Source organism: Chiloscyllium plagiosum, unplaced genomic scaffold (assembly GCF_037043375.1).
Source record: "Chiloscyllium plagiosum isolate Xiang-an unplaced genomic scaffold, Cpla_swu_hap1 HiC_scaffold_13, whole genome shotgun sequence".
Classification (NCBI taxonomy): Eukaryota; Metazoa; Chordata; class Chondrichthyes; order Orectolobiformes; family Hemiscylliidae; genus Chiloscyllium; species Chiloscyllium plagiosum.
Window position 1 is genome coordinate 77,138,386 of NW_028270151.1, and position 18,456 is coordinate 77,156,841.

At 43.8% G+C, this 18,456-nt stretch overlaps 1 protein-coding gene across 1 annotated transcript in view; it reads left to right on the forward strand.

Moving 5' to 3' along the window:
* The window catches only part of LOC122555772 (vitamin K-dependent protein C-like), a 54,108-nt gene extending 39,054 nt beyond the window's left edge, over positions 1-15,054 (forward strand). The window contains exons 6-9 of the mRNA XM_043701894.2: positions 357-497; positions 8,653-8,852; positions 10,329-10,446; positions 13,222-15,054. Coding sequence (XP_043557829.1) covers positions 357-497; positions 8,653-8,852; positions 10,329-10,446; positions 13,222-13,781 — 1,019 coding nt within the window. The 3' untranslated portion in view covers positions 13,782-15,054. The remainder of the gene's footprint in view (positions 1-356; positions 498-8,652; positions 8,853-10,328; positions 10,447-13,221) is intronic.
* The last annotated feature ends 3,402 nt before the right edge of the window (positions 15,055-18,456 follow it).

Consider the following 18,456-nt stretch of genomic DNA (forward strand, 5'->3'; position numbering starts at 1 on the left):
CATGTTGGAAAGTGCTGTCTGATGAATGGTCATTGAACTCACTCTGATTGTCTCTCTATAGATACTACCACTGCTAAGTTTCTCCAGCAGTTTCTGTCTTTGTATTAGCTGAGACCAGTTAGCCTCTAACAGAGCAAGGTGCAATGATTATATCTGTGGTATGTAAGCTGCGTTGTTGAATAATACAGTGTACTTTATATGGTGTAATGCTCACCATCGAAAACAGTGTAACTACTGCCCTGCCATGGGCAGAAGGCCCATTAGTAACTGGAATATTTTGCATTTTGTTTGATACTATTACTCGGAGCAGAGTTACAGTCGGAAAAACATTTCATCTCACCACTTTATGATTGCAGTACTGCTGGCAACAAACTGTTCTGACAATTACGGTTACTGCGCTCATTTCTGCAGTGAAATTCCAGAGAGAAACAGACGGGAATGTTCATGTGCAGCTGGTTACAAACTAAGTGAAGATGGAATCTCCTGCAATGCATCAGGTGAGCAGCTGCCAATATACGTGTAATTTTGAGACAGCTCATTCCTCTTGTTTCTGCTGCTTTGTTGCAGAAAAAGCTCTAAATTATACCAGCAAACCAACAGTGTTTGTGTTAGATTCCTTAACTGGTTAAATGGGTTGCATAAATGTTGATGATATACTAGATGATTAGCGTTTCCAGCCCACTCTAGTACTACTTAGAGTATTGAGGTCGTTTTTTTTAGATTAGATTACTTACAGTGTGGAAACAGGCCCTTCGGCCCAACAAGTCCACACCGACCCGCCGAAGCGCAACCCACCCAGACCCATTCCCCTACATTTACCCCTTCACCTAACAGTACGGGCAATTTAGCCTGGCCAATTCACCTAACCTGCACATTTTTGGATTGTGGGAGGAAACCGGAGCACCCGGAGGAAACCCACGCAGACACGGGGAGAATGTGCAAACTCCACACAGTCAGTCGCCTGAGACGGGAATTGAACCCAGGTCTCTGGCGCTGTGAGGCAGCAGTGCTAACCACTGTGCCGCCGTTTGAGCACCTTGCTTGACTGAAATATCTAGTCTCTCTCAGGTTATTGCATTGCATCAATATGTAGTTATCTGTCCCATATCTGACTCTCAACTCAAGCAGATTAAGTTAACTTCATGAGTGTCTCTGCTGTAAAGTTTTGGTCAGTTACAGAGGTGCTATAAGGAGCTTGACATTGCTTTTTTTAAAACCCACTTGTGGGACGTGGGTGTCACTGGCTTGGTCAGCATTTATTGCCAGTCCCTAGTTGCCCTCAAGAAGGTGGTGGTGAGCTATCACCTTGAATGCTGCAGTCCACCTGCAGTAAGTTGACCCACAATGTCCTTCAGGAGGGAATTCCAGGATTTTCATCCAGTTGCATTGAAGGAATGCCAATATATTTCTAAGTTAGGATTGTGAGGGTTTGGAGGGGGACTTAGCTGGTGTTACTTTGTATCCACTGTCGTTGTCCTTCCAGATGGAAGTGGTTGTGGGTTTAAAAAGTGTTGTCTAAGGATCTTTGGCAAATTTCTGCAGTGCATCTTGTAGATAGTACACACTGCTGCTACTGAGCGTCGGTGGTGGAGGGAGTGAATGCTTAGGGATGTAGTGCTAATCAAGTAGGCTGCTTTGTCCTGAGTTGTCTTGAGCTTTGTTGGAGCTGCACCCATCCAGACAAGTGCAGAATATTCCTGACGTGTGCCTTGTAGATGATGAACTGGCTTTGGGGATTCAGGAGATGAGTTACTCGTCACAGTATTCCTAACCTTTGACTTTCTCTTGTAAACATTGTGTGTATGTGGACAGTCCAGCTGAGTTTCTGGTCAATATTAACCTCCAGAATGTTGATAGTTGGGGATTTGGTGATGGTAACACCATTGAATGACAAAGACCTGGTTAGATCATCTCCTATTGGAGATGGTCATTGCTTGTGCTTGTGGTTTGAATGTTACTTGCCACTTGTCAGCCCAAGCCTGGATATTGTCCAGATCTTGAATATGGACTGCTTCAGTATCTGAAGAGTCGTGAATGGTACTGAGCATTGTGCAGTCATCTGCAAACATCTCCACTTATGACCTTATGATGAAGGAAAGATCATTGAAGAAGCATTGAAGATAGTTGGGCCGAGGGCACTTCTTTGAGGAACTCCTGCAGAGGTGTCCTGGAAATGAGATGACTGACCTCCAACACTCGCAACCAATTCCTAAGTGCCAAGTATGACTACAACCAGTGAAAAGTTTGCTCCCTGATACCTATTGATACCAGTTTTGCTAGGGCTTTTTGATGCCACACTCGGTCGAAGGCCACCTTGATGTCAAGGGCTGTCACTCTCATCTCCCCTCTGATATTCAGTTCTTTTGACCATGATTGAACTAAGGCTGTAAAGAGGTCAGAAGCTGAGTGACCTGGTAGAACCCAAACTAGACATCACTGAGCAGGTTGTTGCTGAGCAGATGCTGCTTAACAGCACTGCAAATATCACCTTCTAACGCTTTACTGATGATCAAGAGTAGACTGATAGGGCGGTAATTAGCTTGGTTGGATTTGTCCTGCTTTTTATGTACCAGACAGATACTAGTGTTTTAACTAAACCGGAATAGCTTGGCTAGGGGTCATCAAGTTCTGGAGCAGAAAAACATCGCTTTCTCTCATTTGGGCTACTAAAATTCTCCATTTTGTTAACTTCTTACAACATGGTTTCTGACTTACCTTTGTGTCATCAGCAAATTTTATGCAGTCTGTCCTTTCATCCAAGTCATTGACATGGACTGATCTCTGGGGCCAGTGCTGTCTGAGTTGGAAGACATTCCCATCCCAGGTCTCTGAGCTATGCATTTAACTCTGAGTCAATTTGTCTTATACCAATTTGCTTGTGACTCTGTTAGAAACAGAGATTATTACTTACCTACTTCTGTTTTGATTCTGTCTCTTGCTGTTCATTGTCACAGGGCAAAAACACTTTCTTAATCATTGGGTCATAAAGATGTACAGCATGGAAACAGACCCTTCAGTCCAAATTGCCCATGCTGATCAGATATCCTAAATTAATCTCGTCCCGTTTGCCAGCACTTGGCCCATATCCCCCTAAACCCTTCCTATTCATATACCCATCAAGATGCCTTTTAAATGTTGTAATTGTACCAGCATCCACCACTTCCTCTGACAGCTCATTCCATACATGCACCACACTCTGCATAGAAAAGTTGCCCCTTAGGTCCCTTTTAAACCTTTCCCCTTTCACCCTAAACCTATGCCCTCTCGTTCTGGACTCCCCCAACCCAGTGGAATCGCAGGTAGACAGGATGGAAGTTTATTTACCCTATCCGTGCCCCTTATGACTTTATAAACCTCTATAAGGTGACCCCTCAGCCTCTGACGCTCCAGGGAAAATAGCCCCAGCCCATTCAGCCTCTCCCATTAACTCAAACCCTCCAACCCTGGCAACATTATTGTAAATCTTTTCTGAACCCTTTCAAGTTTCACAACATCCTTCCAGATTTGTGCACAATATTCCAAAAGTGGTCTAACCAATGACCTGTACAGCCACAACATGATCTCCCAACTCATATACTCAACATTCTGACCAATAAAGGAAAGCATACTAAATGCCTCCTTCTCTATCCTGTCTACCTGCAATTCCACTTTCAAGGAAGTCTGAACCTGCACTCCAAGATCTCTTTGTTCAGCAATACTGCCCAGGACCTTACCATTAAGTGTATAAGTCTTGCACTGATTGGCCTTTCCTGCTTTGCTTTGTTGATTCCTACCTGTACCTCAATGGCTGGATCGTGCCTCTCTCACTACTTGTTCCTCTCCACCTCCAAGGAAATATCTTTACCCTGGCAGGCAAACAACCTTCAGGAGTTATCTTTTCAGCTGCAGAGAACAATGTCTTTCCCACAAACTGTACTGAACTCTAATGCAATATTAATGTGCCTTTATTAAATTCGCCAATTTGAATAGCCCATGGTGCCACAGCCCATTTGCTCATTCTTTCTGTAATCTTGTTCTCATCCACGCATCAAGGTAGGAATCTCATTCATGCCTCTTGGATTAGTGCAAATGCTGAGGCTCCTCCAGTGCTATCTACTAGATGCCCATGTCCACGTTGTTCAATGTCACATACACCTGTCCCTGTTATGAGTCAGATTTGAAGTACTTAATCTCATGAGTGTGTCCAGGTATCTTTCTCCCCCTCTGGTGCATCGCACTTATCTCAGTCTGAGTACCAATGAAATCCATGAGCTTCTCACACTTGTCAATGAAAGTGAGGGAGCAGGAGACCAGTTCGTGGTTGGCTGCAAGAGAAAAGAAGCTGGTGTTGCATTTGGTTTTAAGGAAGATCCTGGAACAGGTTGCACTTTCAGCAAGTGAGAATAGCACTTGATAGTGCTTTATGTTGTCCTGCCTGATGGTGATTGGCTGAAACAGTTATCTGCGCTGAAAATGTGTTGCTGGAAAAGCGCAGCAGGTCAGGCAGCATCCAAGGAGCAGGAGAATCAACGTTTCGGGCATAAGCCCTTCTTCAGGAATGAGGAAAGTATGTCCAGCAGGCTAAGATGAGAGGTAGGGAGGAGGGACTTGGGGGAGGGGCGTTGGAAATGCGATAGGTGGAAGGAGGTCAAGGTGAGGGTGATAGGCCGGAGTGGGGTGGGGGCGGAGAGGTCAGGAAGAAGATTGCAGGTTAGGAAGACGGTGCTGAGTTCGAGGGATTTGACTGAGACAAGGTGGGGGGAGGGGAAATGAGGAAACTGGAGAAATCTGAGTTCATCCCTTGTGGTTGGAGGGTTCCTAGGCAGAAGATGAGGTGCTCTTCCTCCAACCGTCGTGTTGCTATGGTCTGGCGATGGAGGAGTCCAAGGACCTGCATGTCCTTGGTGGAGTGGGAGGGGGAGTTGAAGTGTTGAGCCACAGGGTGGTTGGGTTGGTAGGTCCGGATGTCCCAGAGGTGTTCTCTGAAACATTCCGCAAGTAGGCGACCTGTCTCCCCAATATAGAGGAGGCCACATCGGGTGCAGCGGATGCAATAGATGATGTGTGTGGAGGTGCAGGTGAATTTGTGGTGGATATGGAAGTATCCCTTGGGGCCTTGGAGGGAAGTAAGGGGGGAGGTGTGGGCGCAAGTTTTGCATTTCTTGTGGTTGCAGGGGAAGGTGCCGGGAGTGGAGGTTGGGTTGGTGGGGGGTGTAGACCTGACGAGGGAGTCACAGAGGGAGTGGTCTTTTCGGAACGCTGATAGGGGAGGGGAGGGAAATGTATCCCTGGTGGTGGGGTCCGTTTGGAGGTGGCGGAAATGATGGCGGATGATACGCTGTACATGGAGGTTGGTGGGGTGGTAGGTGAGGAGCAGTGGGGTTCTGTCCTGGTGGCGGTTGGAGGGGCAGGGCTCAAGGGCGGAGGAGCGGGAAGTGGAAGAGATGCGGTGGAGGGCATCATCGACCACGTCTGGGGGGAAATTGCGGTCTTTGAAGAAGGAGGCCATCTGGGTTGTACGGTTTTGGAACTGGTCCTTCTGGGAGCATATGCGGCAGAGACGAAGGAATTGGGAATGTGGGATGGCGTTTTTACAGGGGGCAGGATGGGAGGAGGTGTAGTCTAGGTAGCTGTGGGAGTCGGTCGGTTTATAGTAAATGTCCGTGTTGATTCGGTCGCCCGAGATAGAAATGGAAAGGTCTAGGAAGGGGAGGGTGGAGTCTGAGACGGTCCAGGTGAATTTGAGGTCGGGGTGGAAGGTGTTGGTAAAGTGGATGAACTGTTCAACCTCCTCGTGGGAGCACGAGGCAGCGCCGATACAGTCATCAATATAGCGGAGGAAAAGGTGGGGGCTGGTGCCAGTGTAGCTGCGGAAGATGGACTGTTCCACATATCCTACAAAGAGGATAGCTGGGGCCCATGCAGGTGCCCATGGCTACTCCTTTGGTTTGGAGGAAGTGGGAGGATTGGAAAGAGAAGTTGTTCAGGGTGAGGACCAGTTCAGTCAGTCGAAGGAGGGTATCAGTGGAAGGGTACTGGTTGTTACGGCGGGAAAGTAAGAAGCGGAGGGCTTTGAGTCCTTCATGATGGGGGATGGAGGTGTACAGGGACTGGATGTCCATGGTGAAGATAAGGCGTTGGGGACCGGGGAAGCGAAAATCATGGAGGAGGTGGAGGGCGTGGGTGGTGTCCCGAACGTACGTCAGGAGTTCTTGGACTAAGGGGGACAGGACCGTGTCGAGGTATGCAGAGATGAGTTTGGTGGGGCAGGAGCAGGCTGAGACAATGGGTCGGCCGGGGCAGTCAGGTTTGTGGATTTTGGGCAGGAGGTAGAAACGGGCGGTGCGGGGTTGTGGGACTATGAGGTTGGAGGCGATGGATGGGAGATCCCCTGAGGTGATGAGTTTATGGATGGTCTGGGAGATGATGGTTTGGTTGTGGGAGGTGGGGTTATGGTCAAGGGGGCAGTAGGAGGAGGTGTCCGTGAGCTGGCGTTTAGCCTCAGCAGTGTAAAGGTCGGTGCGCCAAACTACTACTGCGTCTCCCTTGTCTGCTGGTGGGAGTGTGTGGGGGAGGGGACGGAGATCGGCGTGGGGGCGGAGTTGAGGGCTGCACGTTCCGAGGGTGAGAGGTTGGAGTGTGTGAGAGGGATAGAGAAGTTGAGGCGGTTAATGTTGCGGCGGCAGTTGGCTATGAAGAGATCGAGGGCGGGTAAGAGGCCAGCACAGGGTGTCCAGGTGGATGGGGTGTGTTGGAGGCGGGAGAAGGGGTCGTCAGAGGGTGGGCGAGAGTCTTGGTTGAAGAAGTAGGCACGGAGGCGAAGGCGGCGGAAGAATTATTCGATGCCACGCCGCGTGTTGAACTCATTAATCCGAGAGCGTAGGAGAATGAAGGTGAGGCCTCTGCTGAGGACTGATCTTTCATCCTCAGAGAGGGGTAGTTCTGGAGGGATGGTGAAAACACGGCAGGGCTGGGAGCTAGGACCTGGTGTGGGGCTGGAGCTGGGAGTGGGGGTGGGGTTGGGTGTGGGGGCGGGGTTGGGTGTGGGGGCGGGAACGGAGACGGAGATCGGTGTGGGGGCGGAGTTGAGCGTGGTGACGGAGATCGGCGTGGGGCGGGGCTAGGCGTGGTGACGGATATCGGCGTGGGGGCGGAGACACATGCGGCGTTGTGGTCGTGCAGGTTAGTGATGTCACTGGGGGCGGAAGTGGCTGCGGCGACGGCAACCCAGGGGGCGGAAGTGGCTGTGGCGACGACAGAAACAGTGTTATTCCCAAATCCCTCGAACTCAGCACCGCCTTCCTAACCTGCAATCTTCTTCCTGACCTCTCCGCCGCCACCCCCTCTCCAGCCTATCACCCTCACCTTGACCTCCTTCCACCTATCGCATTCCCAACGCCCCTCCCCCAAGTCCCTCCTCCCTACCTTTTATCTTAGCCTGCTTGGCACACCCTCCTCATTCCTGAAGAAGGGCTTATGCCCGAAACGTCGATTCTCCTGCTCCTTGGATGCTGCCTGACCTGCTGCGCTTTTCCAGCAACACATTTTCAGCTCTGATCTCCAGCATCTGCAGTCCTCACTTTCTCCTCGAAGATTTGAACCAGTTATCTGTCATATCCATTTTATTAATTCAGGGAATATGGGGATAACTGGTTGCTAAGGATATGCAGTAATATTGGGTCACAGAAGAAGAAGCAGAATTCACTAGAATCAACTTATTAATTGTAATGCCAGTGCCATGGTATCGGAGGTTGAAAATTCAACATCTTAAAAGTAGTTTAAATTGTCTCACAAAGTTCTTTTGATTGTTAGCTCTGATGACCTGCTGATGTCTATAAAACAATGGTCATTCTTCACTTTGCTAATTTATCCAGTGAACCCAGGTCTTTTCTTGTTAAAATTCTTTCTTTTAAACTTTCTTGTTTTGTTGATACACAGGAAAGGAGAGGGAGAGATGGGTGTTTTCAGTTTACGGGGTCTTGATGTCTTCCCCTGCTGCCGTGGCATTTAGAACTCTATACACACTGTAGTTCAACCAATCGGAAGGTTGTCATCAGGCAGAATTTCTTTAACTCAAAAGACTTGAGGTGCTACTTAGTCTCCAATCCTCTCCCTCACTACATTAGAAAGCAATGTTGTCTGCTAAAATTATGTTGCACTTGATTTTCAGGTTGCAAGAATGGCCAGGTATTTGAGCAACATAGCAATCCGACTTCCATTTTTGCCCACAGTCCCAAAATTGAAAAATATGTGATTACTTACAAACAACAGTCCCCCTGGCAACATCATGCATGTGAAAATGATACTTCCCAGACAAGGAGACAGCCAGATTCTCTGTACAATTAGGAGACCTACAATTTAAAGACTGAATGCAATGGATTTGCAATGATACTGACTTGAGTTATCACACAGTACCATTGATGAAAAATGATTTGCTTTGTGACATATTGAGTACTTGTAATTGTGAATTATGGTGCATGTATTTTTTCATGAAAAATTGGATATTTGCAGTATTGAAACTTTAATTATGCAATTGTACTTGGTGCACTGGTTGGCATGCCATAGTCATATGACCTCAAACTCTACTTTAAGTGTCTTTCTGTACAGCTTGTGGCAGCCATTAATTCATCACTGAAGGCATTACATTGTTGTATGTAATATTTTATGTTGCAGATAAATATCCTTGTGGGCTCCTGAAAGGAGTTAAAGCATCCCAGCAACATGAAAAGGGAAAACGGGAGAGAATGATGAAAGGGAAAGTTGAAGGCCCTGGAAACGCAAACAGGACGGACATCATTGAAGGGAAAGGAGGCCCACTGGGCCCACGAATCATAAAAGGGGAGGTAATGAAGAAAGGTGGCAGTCCATGGCAGGTAAGATCTCATTGCTATGATGATCCAGGTGAGCTTTAGTCCTCTGCAAATTAAAAGGTGTACTTTGATTTTAAGAAAGATATTTTCATTGTACTGAGGGGTTCCTGTATATCTGTAGTGAGAGAACAGTCTCAGAGCTATGTGTCTGTTGCTGCAATAATCAGTGGTAGAGCTGTATGCCTGTTACTGCAGTGAGAAAGAGTCACAAAGCTGTGTTCCTGTTACTGAAGAGACTACCTATTTGAGTATCATTACATGCACTGTAACCTACTCTTGGTTCAGCGACATTCTTTGATATTAATGCAAAGTCACTGTTGTAATGTGGAAAATGCATTAGCCAAGAGAAATTTTAAATGAACAATAATAAGATTTGACCAGATCATTATTTTTCTAGTGATGTTGATAAGTGCATAAATGTCAGCCAGTGCTCATACTTCAGAATATTTAAATGAGATCTTTTAAGGGAAGAACATGAAACAGTAGGCTATAGTTTAACATCCAAAAAACTGCACCTCTGACAGTGTATCTCACCCTACACATTGCAATGGGAGTATCATCTTCGATTATGTGCTCAAGTCTTTGGAGAGGCATTTGAATCTACAATGTTTTGACTTAGGGGCAAAAATGGTACCATTGGACCTTTATAAGGAAAAACTTGCAGATTAAGCAGGGCAAAGACTTTTGATTTGATTTATTACTGTCACATGTACCTAGGTACAGTGAAAAGTTTTGTTTTGCCTGCAATACAAGTAGATCATACCATACAAAGCTCATAGGGTGATTGAACAGAATAAGGAATAAAAAGTTACGGCTGCAAAGAAATTGCACAAAAGGCAAGATCAACATCAGGTTTGAAATTTGCGAGGTCCATTCAGACGTTTAATAACAGCAGGAAGAAGCTGTCCTTGAACCTGTTAGTCCATGTGTTTTAAGCTCTAGTGTCTTCTGCCTAATGGAAGAGATCGGAAAAGATTATAACCAGAGTGGGAGGGGTCTTTGATGATGATGACTGTCTTTCCAAGGCATCGAGAAGTATAGATGGGACTTCACAATCCAATGCACCATGTCTGTGTCTGAAAACAATGTAGGTGGGACATACTTGACAATAAAACCAGCAACATTATCTTCTTACCTCCAACCTAGAATCAGTCAGTAAGTGATAAAAACTGAATCCCTTAATCAAGCTGTCAGACCAATTGAACTCAATGACTTGTACACTATTCAATCCTTTAACAAAGAAAAACTAGACCTTGGAAGTGGCTGCTTTTATGGGTTCGGGCTGGTGTGATAGACACTGTTCTCACATGTGCTTGCAGTGAGCTGTTCCACTGGGAGTGGGTTGGGTTGGGGGGTCAGCTGTGTCCTTTTCTTAATCACTATAGGGAGTGCTTTTTAGTTGAATTTCTTGAATGAGCCTTACTTATATTTTGAAGCTGTGTTTAATATTCATATGGCCACTGTGTCTGTTGCTGACAGGTCCTTCTTATGACTGCAAGTGGAAAATTCATCTGCGGAGGTGTGCTGATTCACCAGTTTTGGGTGCTGACTGCTGCTCATTGTGTACATAAAGGAGAGCGATTTCGAGTAAAACTTGGTATGGCTTTTATAGCTCAATACTTCTGTAATTGCCTAGGCTCTGCAGTGAGGTGCTTCTCTCTCGGTAAAGCTCAAACCTCAAGTTCCTATGATTTGGAGGAGCTGGTGTTGGACTGGGGTGGACAAAATTAAAAATCACATAACACCAGGTTATAGTCTAACCTGATGAAGGAGCAGCACTCTGAAAGCTAGAGCTTCCAAATAAACCCTGTTGGACTATAACCTGGTGATAGTGTGATTTTTAACTTCGAGTTCCGAGACAGAGTTGCACCAGCGTTCTATTGTCCAACAATGTCACATGTGTTACGGTTTTACTTCATAAATGCTACTCTTTGGCAATATCAGCCACAGACAAGCGATAAACTCCCCAAATGCACTGATGATAGCCTATTCACCTGTTCTGGGAACTCTGGGTGGTCCAAATGCTTGTCCTGCCTTCTGAGCGGTGTTCCCTCTGGTTAAATCATTGGGAGAATGAAAGCCAATATCTTCAGCTGCAGCTACCAACTCCACAACATTGTCTCTGATTGCCTGCCCTACCTGGCCAGATCTCAGACTGAACAGACTGCTTTCAACCTCAGTGTCCTGTTTGACCCTGTGCTGAGTTTCTTTATCATTTTCTTCCTCCACCACAAAGACTGCCTCCTTCCATCTCTAACATTAGTCTTACTCATGAAATCCTCATTAATGTCTTCCATATCCAGTTGCTGTTAGCACCAGACCCTAGGCAAGGTTTCCAGTTATTTTGGCTCCAAATTTTGTCTCTTATGTTTCTGGGTAAGGAAGGATGAATAGGGTCTCCTTTTTTTTATTCACTCATGTTCTTGATTGGTGGCAACACAATTAATTTAAAAAGGATCCTATCCCTTTTGAATACCTTGCTCCCAGATCAAATAGGTTTATGTTTTAAAGGGAGACGATTTAACTAGGATTTCTTCAGTTACCAAAACTTAAATTTCTTAAGTTTAATAGTTATTAAACACAAAAAGAAAGAATAAAGGGCACGGATTAGGAATAGAAAGTGAGTCTAAAAAAAGAGACAAGTTTTTAAAAAAGGGGATCAATTTCTCTGGGTGTTTTATAAGGAGACAACTGTGCAATATTGACAGTTGAACAGTCAACTTTGGATTCTTGACTTTGCAAGTTACTTGAAATCCTTTTGTCTTGTTTCCTTTTGTTTGTGGTTGGTTGGCAGTGCTTAGAGTGAGAGAATCCTTTTACCTGTAGTGTAGGATTAACTTGTGGGTGATTCTTCGACTGTGACCTTCACAGCACACTGTGAAGTGTGGGTGAATCCAGGCCAGGAGTTATCAGTGCCTCAGTTGATTAGCACACTCAGGCCAGAGTTGCCATCACTTTTTGTATGTTTCCAAAAAATAGCTGCAAGAGATAGCTTTCTGCTGAGAGGGAGCTGATTGTCAGCTCCCATATTCTCTCTTCCTCTGCCTTTATTTGAAGTTTCCTCCACTATTCTGTAGGCATGACATTCCATGGGTCCTATACAGCCCAGCATTGAATTTCAGTCACAGTCGTTTTCCATCTGTTTTGAAAACCAATAAACTTATGTACAAAAATTTAAAAATGTCCACAGTACTTCATGATCCTCTATCATGACATTTTGAATTCACTCCTTCCACCCTCCAGGCTCTCTAAATGTCAGCCCATCCAAAGCACTGTGGTCTATGGTCCTTCATGTTTCAAATCTCTCATGCTCATCAGTCCTGTCCTTAATGACTTACTTTAGCTTCAGGGCTCCAAACCCTCCACCAAATGTTTATCATCTGGTTTATGACCCTTTATGATCTGACCAGTCCCCATGTCTGTGATGTCCTCCAGCCTTACATCTCATTCAATATTTTTCATTATATAGAAACTGACTTCTTTGACCAAACCGCTGTCCCCCGATCTTTTCCTTCATCCTATGGTGTCCCTATCTTCAGGTGCTTCAAGATTTGCTCATTAAACCCTCTATCCCGCCACCTTCGAACCCTTCATTAAAACCGATCTTTCAGTCACTTCTCTCAAAATGTCCTTCTTTGATTTTGTTTCCAGTTTTGACTGATCACATGGTAATTTCTTTGTTAAAGATGGCAGCTAAATGTGTGTTCTTATTGTGTCTCTCATTGAGTAAATGTGACATGTCCTATTTCCTGGAGTAACTGTATCTCACTAAGTGTGTATGTTGACCAGGGACTGCAGTCTGTGTGTTAGGTCTCCATGCTACAGCACAACCCTGAGATTTCCTGGGTTTCCTGGATCGATGCTACTGAATCTGGCTGTCGCATCAAAATGGCAATGAATTGGAGCAAGACATGCCCAATTTCCCATTTTATCTTCTTCTGAATTTACTTTGGACTTTCAAAGGAAGAGGGTTGATCTATGAAAACTATCCAGGCTTGATGGTCTATGTGGCTCCCCAAACAAGTAATGAGGCATATAATAATCATTACAGTTGTTTGCTACCACTCCATCGCCCATCTCCATTCCCAACATAAGGAGACCCTCAGGCCTTAGAACTTTCATTCCCCACTCCCAACAGTGGTCTTGCTGCCAAGCTTCAGGCAGCGGGTTGCTCAAAATAGTCTGCACTGCTCCATTTAAGAGCATACCTCCAAATGAAGGACTGAAGAGAATAGTAGTCCACTGTAGCTTATCTCTTCAGATCACTGCTCCACATGCTGCTCCAGCCCATGAAGGAGGTAACCATTCTCTCAACATTACTAGCTGTTTGTGTGGCACTGAATATTTAACTTTATGCTCATCTATGTTTCAGGTGAGCATAACCGATCAGTCAATGAATATACTGAAGACACTATTCTAGTAAACAAAGTATTTATCCACCCCAGCTTCAATCTCTCAAATATGGACAGTGACATTGCTCTCCTCCGACTGTCTGAGGTTGCTGTCTTTACCGATTACATTATACCGGTGTGTTTGCCCACCAAAGAGATGGCAGAGAGAAAGCTGCTCATTGTCAACAAGAACGTGGTGATCACAGGCTGGGGTGCTATGGATGAAAATGATGATCGTTACCGCCCTAATATGCTATTATTCATCAGTATCAAATTGACCTCCTACAAGCTGTGTAAGGAGAAACTAAAAGACAGAGTGACGGACAACATGATCTGTGCAGGAAACCCAGGTTCCAGAAAAGATGCCTGCAAGGGAGACAGCGGTGGCCCTATGGTCACTTTATTGAACGGCACATGGTTTCTGCTAGGTCTGGTCAGCTGGGGAGAAGGATGTGGTCGCTTCCAAACATTTGGTGTCTACACCAAAGTGACCAATTACCTAAACTGGATATATTCAACAATCAATGCTGTAGCAACCTAATTGATCTGAAGCAGTATATATTCTTTCTAATGAGCTTCCAATGTGCCTAAAATGATGTTAAATTAGACTGAGGATCTATTTCAGACTTTATGTGTGAGATGCTAAATATGTTGTGCTAGTTTAGTCGCCCCCTACCATGCTACAAAGCAGTGTGACTTATACTCAATTACAGCTTATGCATTATGACTTATGGTAATTGATTGTGATTATTTATATCTCAACCTTACCTTAAAAGACAGGCAGTCATTCCCTGCTTATCCATTTCATCCTGTTACCTTCTTAGCCTTATGTTTGTGTTCTACTGTCTAGAGCTACAAGTGAGGTTTCTGCTCTACATTCGAAAATGTTTTGTGTTTATTGCAATTTACCAATGTAAGTTTTTCAAGTGCCTGATCAGATGTGACACTCTCATTCCACAGTTCATTGACTGTAGTATCCCAGCTAGTGATCACATGTAATCATGTGATTCAGTCTCTGATTTAATTTCATAATGCTCCTGTGAAGTATCTTGTAACTTTATTATAAAAGTGCAGGTTGTTCTGTTATAATGCCCGTTTCGTCAACGTGAATTCACAGTAAAGTGATTTACAAGTTAGGGATGTGTTTCTATAGCGCAAACTATTAAAGCGTGTGTTGGCTGTAACGCAAGTACAGTGCCAACACTTGAAGTGCTGTTTCTAAAGTGTGATTTTTCTGTAACACGGGGTTGCATAAGAACACAACTATCGCATTATAGAAGAACTGACTGGAGCTGTAAAAGGTTGTGAACGTCTAACTATTCAATATTGAATTTATGGGGTTATCTGTGTCTGTCAATATAGGCTTTTCTCTGAGGTTGTAGATAGGCCCTAAAATGGAAAGAGGGAAGCCAGTATGAATCATACTAGTTTCCTTGACCGGATCATCCAGAGCTGGTACAAGGAAGGGTTTGACAAAATTTGGGGTGGGGTGGTGGGGCAGGGTGCGTACTTCAGGAGGCAAATTTTATTTCTAAAATGGTAGACTAAAAGCTGAAGGTTGAACAAGGGCATAATCTCTAAACAGGTGATGAGAAATTATCTAAACGGGGCAGATTATGCAAAAGATAAACAGGAGATTGGATAGGTAACAGTTCACCTGGGTTGGACGTGAAAAGGTTAAACAGGACTTAACACCTGAAGGCTCAGTGGGCTGGACTGCCTTCATGAAGAATTAATGAAAATATCATGCTATTGTACAATGACACTGATTCTTTGAATCCTACAGTATAATAAATCTTTATTCTATATTCTGACCTTGGTGTGCTGGTCTATTTTCTGCTTATCACAAAGAGATTAAAAGACCTATAAAAGATTAATGGATCTCTTGTGATGACCAAATTGCAATGTATAAGAGCATCAGTTGTGCTGAGCCAGGAACATTGAGAAGGGTCATTGGCCACTGAAGATGAACAAAATAAAATTAGCGTATTTGTCACTCAGGTAAAAGGTTCGTCATAAAGCCTATTTTCAACTACTTTTCATTAAAGTTGCAAATAAAAAATCACAAATACCATTTATATTGGACATATTATAAATGGGTAATTCCTCCATTTATCTTGCACTGAGAACACATTACTGTAAGTAACAAATATTGCATTTATGCATGTAATTTGTTTTATGCACCTAATTTGTCATAGGGTTACACAGCACGGAAACAGATTCTTCGGTCCAACTCATCCATGCCGACTAGGTTTCCCAAACTAAACCCATTTGTCTGCATTTGGCCAGTATCTCTTTAAACATTTCCTATTCATGTATCTTTCCAAATGTCTTTTAAATTTAACTGCACTTGCATTTACCACTTCCTGTGGCAGTTCATTCCACATACGAACCACCATCTGTGTGAAAAAGTTGTCCCTCAGGTCCCTGTTAATTCTTTACCATCTCACTATAAAATTATCCCCTCTAGTTTTGAATTCCCCACCCTGGTGAAAAGACATTTGCTATTAATCTTTTCTGTGCCCTTATTGATTTTATAAACCTCGGTAAAGTAACCTTCAGCCCGACTCTCAACGAAGGAGTCCAGATTTAGAGGGCATAGGTTTAGGGTAAGAGAGGAAAAATGCTTCTATTTCACAATGATCCATGCGTTATTGTTTCCTGGAGAATTATCCTGCTTATATTGTAAGACTAAACCAGTTTCAGCAACTTGTGCTGATTGCTGTTACTCATGGCGATTGCTTCAATCATTGTTGGTTGCTGTAAATAGACTACATTCCTCATTCCTGAAGAAGAGCTCATGCCCGAAACGTCGATTCTCCTGCTCCTTGGATGCTGCCTGACCTGCTGCACTTTTTCAGCAACACATTTTCAGCGGTTGCTGTAAATATTCTACTGCCTTCCTCAAACTCTTTAGCTGACCTCTTGATGTTAGTACTTATTTCGTTATTTACTTAATTTTGCAGGAAAGAATCTTGGTTCAGGCAGAAGGAAAAAGAAAAAGAGTTAGCTGCAGTTTTACAATGATTTGCTCCCCTGAGATTGAAAGCAGACTCCTCTTCTTCTGGTTGTGGCATAATGGACAAGGCCTAGTAGCTTTGGTGGGTGAGGTTGATTTTCAGAGTTACTTGAGATGCAAGAAAGACAGTCACCATCTATAGCTGTGTTTGCAAGTATTGCCATCTCTCTCTCATTGAAGACTAGAAGGGATAATACTGAAACCATGACCAGCAGTAGTAAACATGCTAATTGAAGGATGAATACAGTTGGAATTTAAAATAATTCTGACCAGGTTTGGCATCCTAGTTTCAGAACAATATCATAGTCCTGGGAGACCATGTATAAACAGATTTGCTTTGATGATATAATCAATGAATGCTTAGGTATTGGTAACCAAAGCCTCTGCTCTTCCTCATAACAAAGGGTAAAATGTGTTATCAAAGTATTCAAAATTAGGAGGACTTTAAGAAAGTGAATGAGGGAAACAATTTCCACTATTCAGTGAGCATGTTACCAAAGAACTTTGATTAATACCAAACAGAGAAAAGAGAGAACTTTTCATACAGAGTATTGGTAGAAAGTGCCCTGCTAGAAACAGTGCTGGGAACAGAATCTAAAATACATCTTAAAAGGAAAGTACCTAAATGATTGGCACCAGGGTTCTGTGCTTAAACAAGGGAGACTACAATAGAATGAGGGAGGACATGACTAAAGTAGATTAAAACCAAAGATTGTATAGTGGGACAGTTGACGAGCAATGGAGGACTTTCAAAGCAATTTTTCACAGTGCTCAGCAAAACTATATTCCAGTGAAAAGGAAGGACAGTAAGCAAAGGGATAATCTGCCATAGGTGTCTAAGGAAATAAGGGAGGCTATCAAATTGAAAGAGCTGGCATAGAAAGTAGCCAAAAACAGCATGAAACTAGAAGATTAGGAAAACTTTAAAGTTCAACAGAAAGCCACAAGAAAAGAGCTGTAAAGTAAGATAGAACATGAGAAAAGAAACTAGCACAGAATATAAAGATGAAAGTTTCTATAAATATCTAAAATGAAAAAGAGTGGCTAAAGTAAATGTTGGTCCTTTAGAGGATGAGAAGGGGCTTTAGTCATGGGATATGTTGAAATGGCTAAGGCATTGAATGGTATTTTGTATCAATCTTCACAGTGGAAGACACTAATAACATGCCAGTAATTGAGAAAGAGACAAAGGTAGGTGAGGACCTGGAAGCAATCATTATTACGGAAGAGGTAATGTTGGGCAAGCTAATGGAGCTAAGGATAGACAAGTCTCCTGGCTCAAATGGAATGCATCCCAGAGTACGAAAAGAGATGGTGAGAGAAATAACAAGCACATTGTTGGTAATTTTCCAAACTTCACTGGACTCTGGGGCATAAGCAGCAGATTGGAAAACAGCAAATGAGATACTACTGTTTAAATAGGGTGATAGGCAAAAGATGGAGAATTATAGACCAGTCAGCTTAACCTCTGTAGTGGAGAAGATGCTTGAGTCTATTATTAACGAAGAAATAGAGAGGCATCTTGATAGAAATTGTCCCATTGGGCAGAAGCAGCATGGGTTCATGAAAGGCAGATCATGCTTTACAAATCTTTTGTAATTCTATGAAGACATTACAAACAAGGTAGACAACAGGAACCCAGTGGATGTGGTGTACCTAGATTTCCAAATGGCCTTCGAAATGTGCTGCTGAAGAGGCTGCTGCATAAGATAAAGATGCATGGCATTAGGGGTAAAGTATTAGCATGGATAGAGGATTGGTTGACTAACAGGAAGCAAAGAGTGGGGATAAATGAGTGCTATTTTGGCTGGCAATCAGTGACTAGTGGTGTGCCTCAGGGATCGGTGTTGGGACTGCAATATTTCACAATTCATATAGATGATTTGGTGTTGGGAACCACATGTAGTGTGTCAAAGTTTGCAGATGAGTGGCAGAGCAAAGTGTGCAGCAGATTGTGAAACTTTGCAGAGGAATATAGATACACTGAGTGAGTGGGCAAAGGTCTGGCAGATGGAATACAATGTTAATAAATGTGAAGTCATCCATTTTGGTAGGAGTAACAGTAAAAAGGATTATTACTTGAATAGTAAAAGGTTGCGGCATGCTGCTATGCAGAGAGACCTGGGTGTCCTTGTGCATGAATCACAGAGGGTTGGTCTGCAGGTGCAACAAGTAATTAGGAAGGCAAATGGAATTT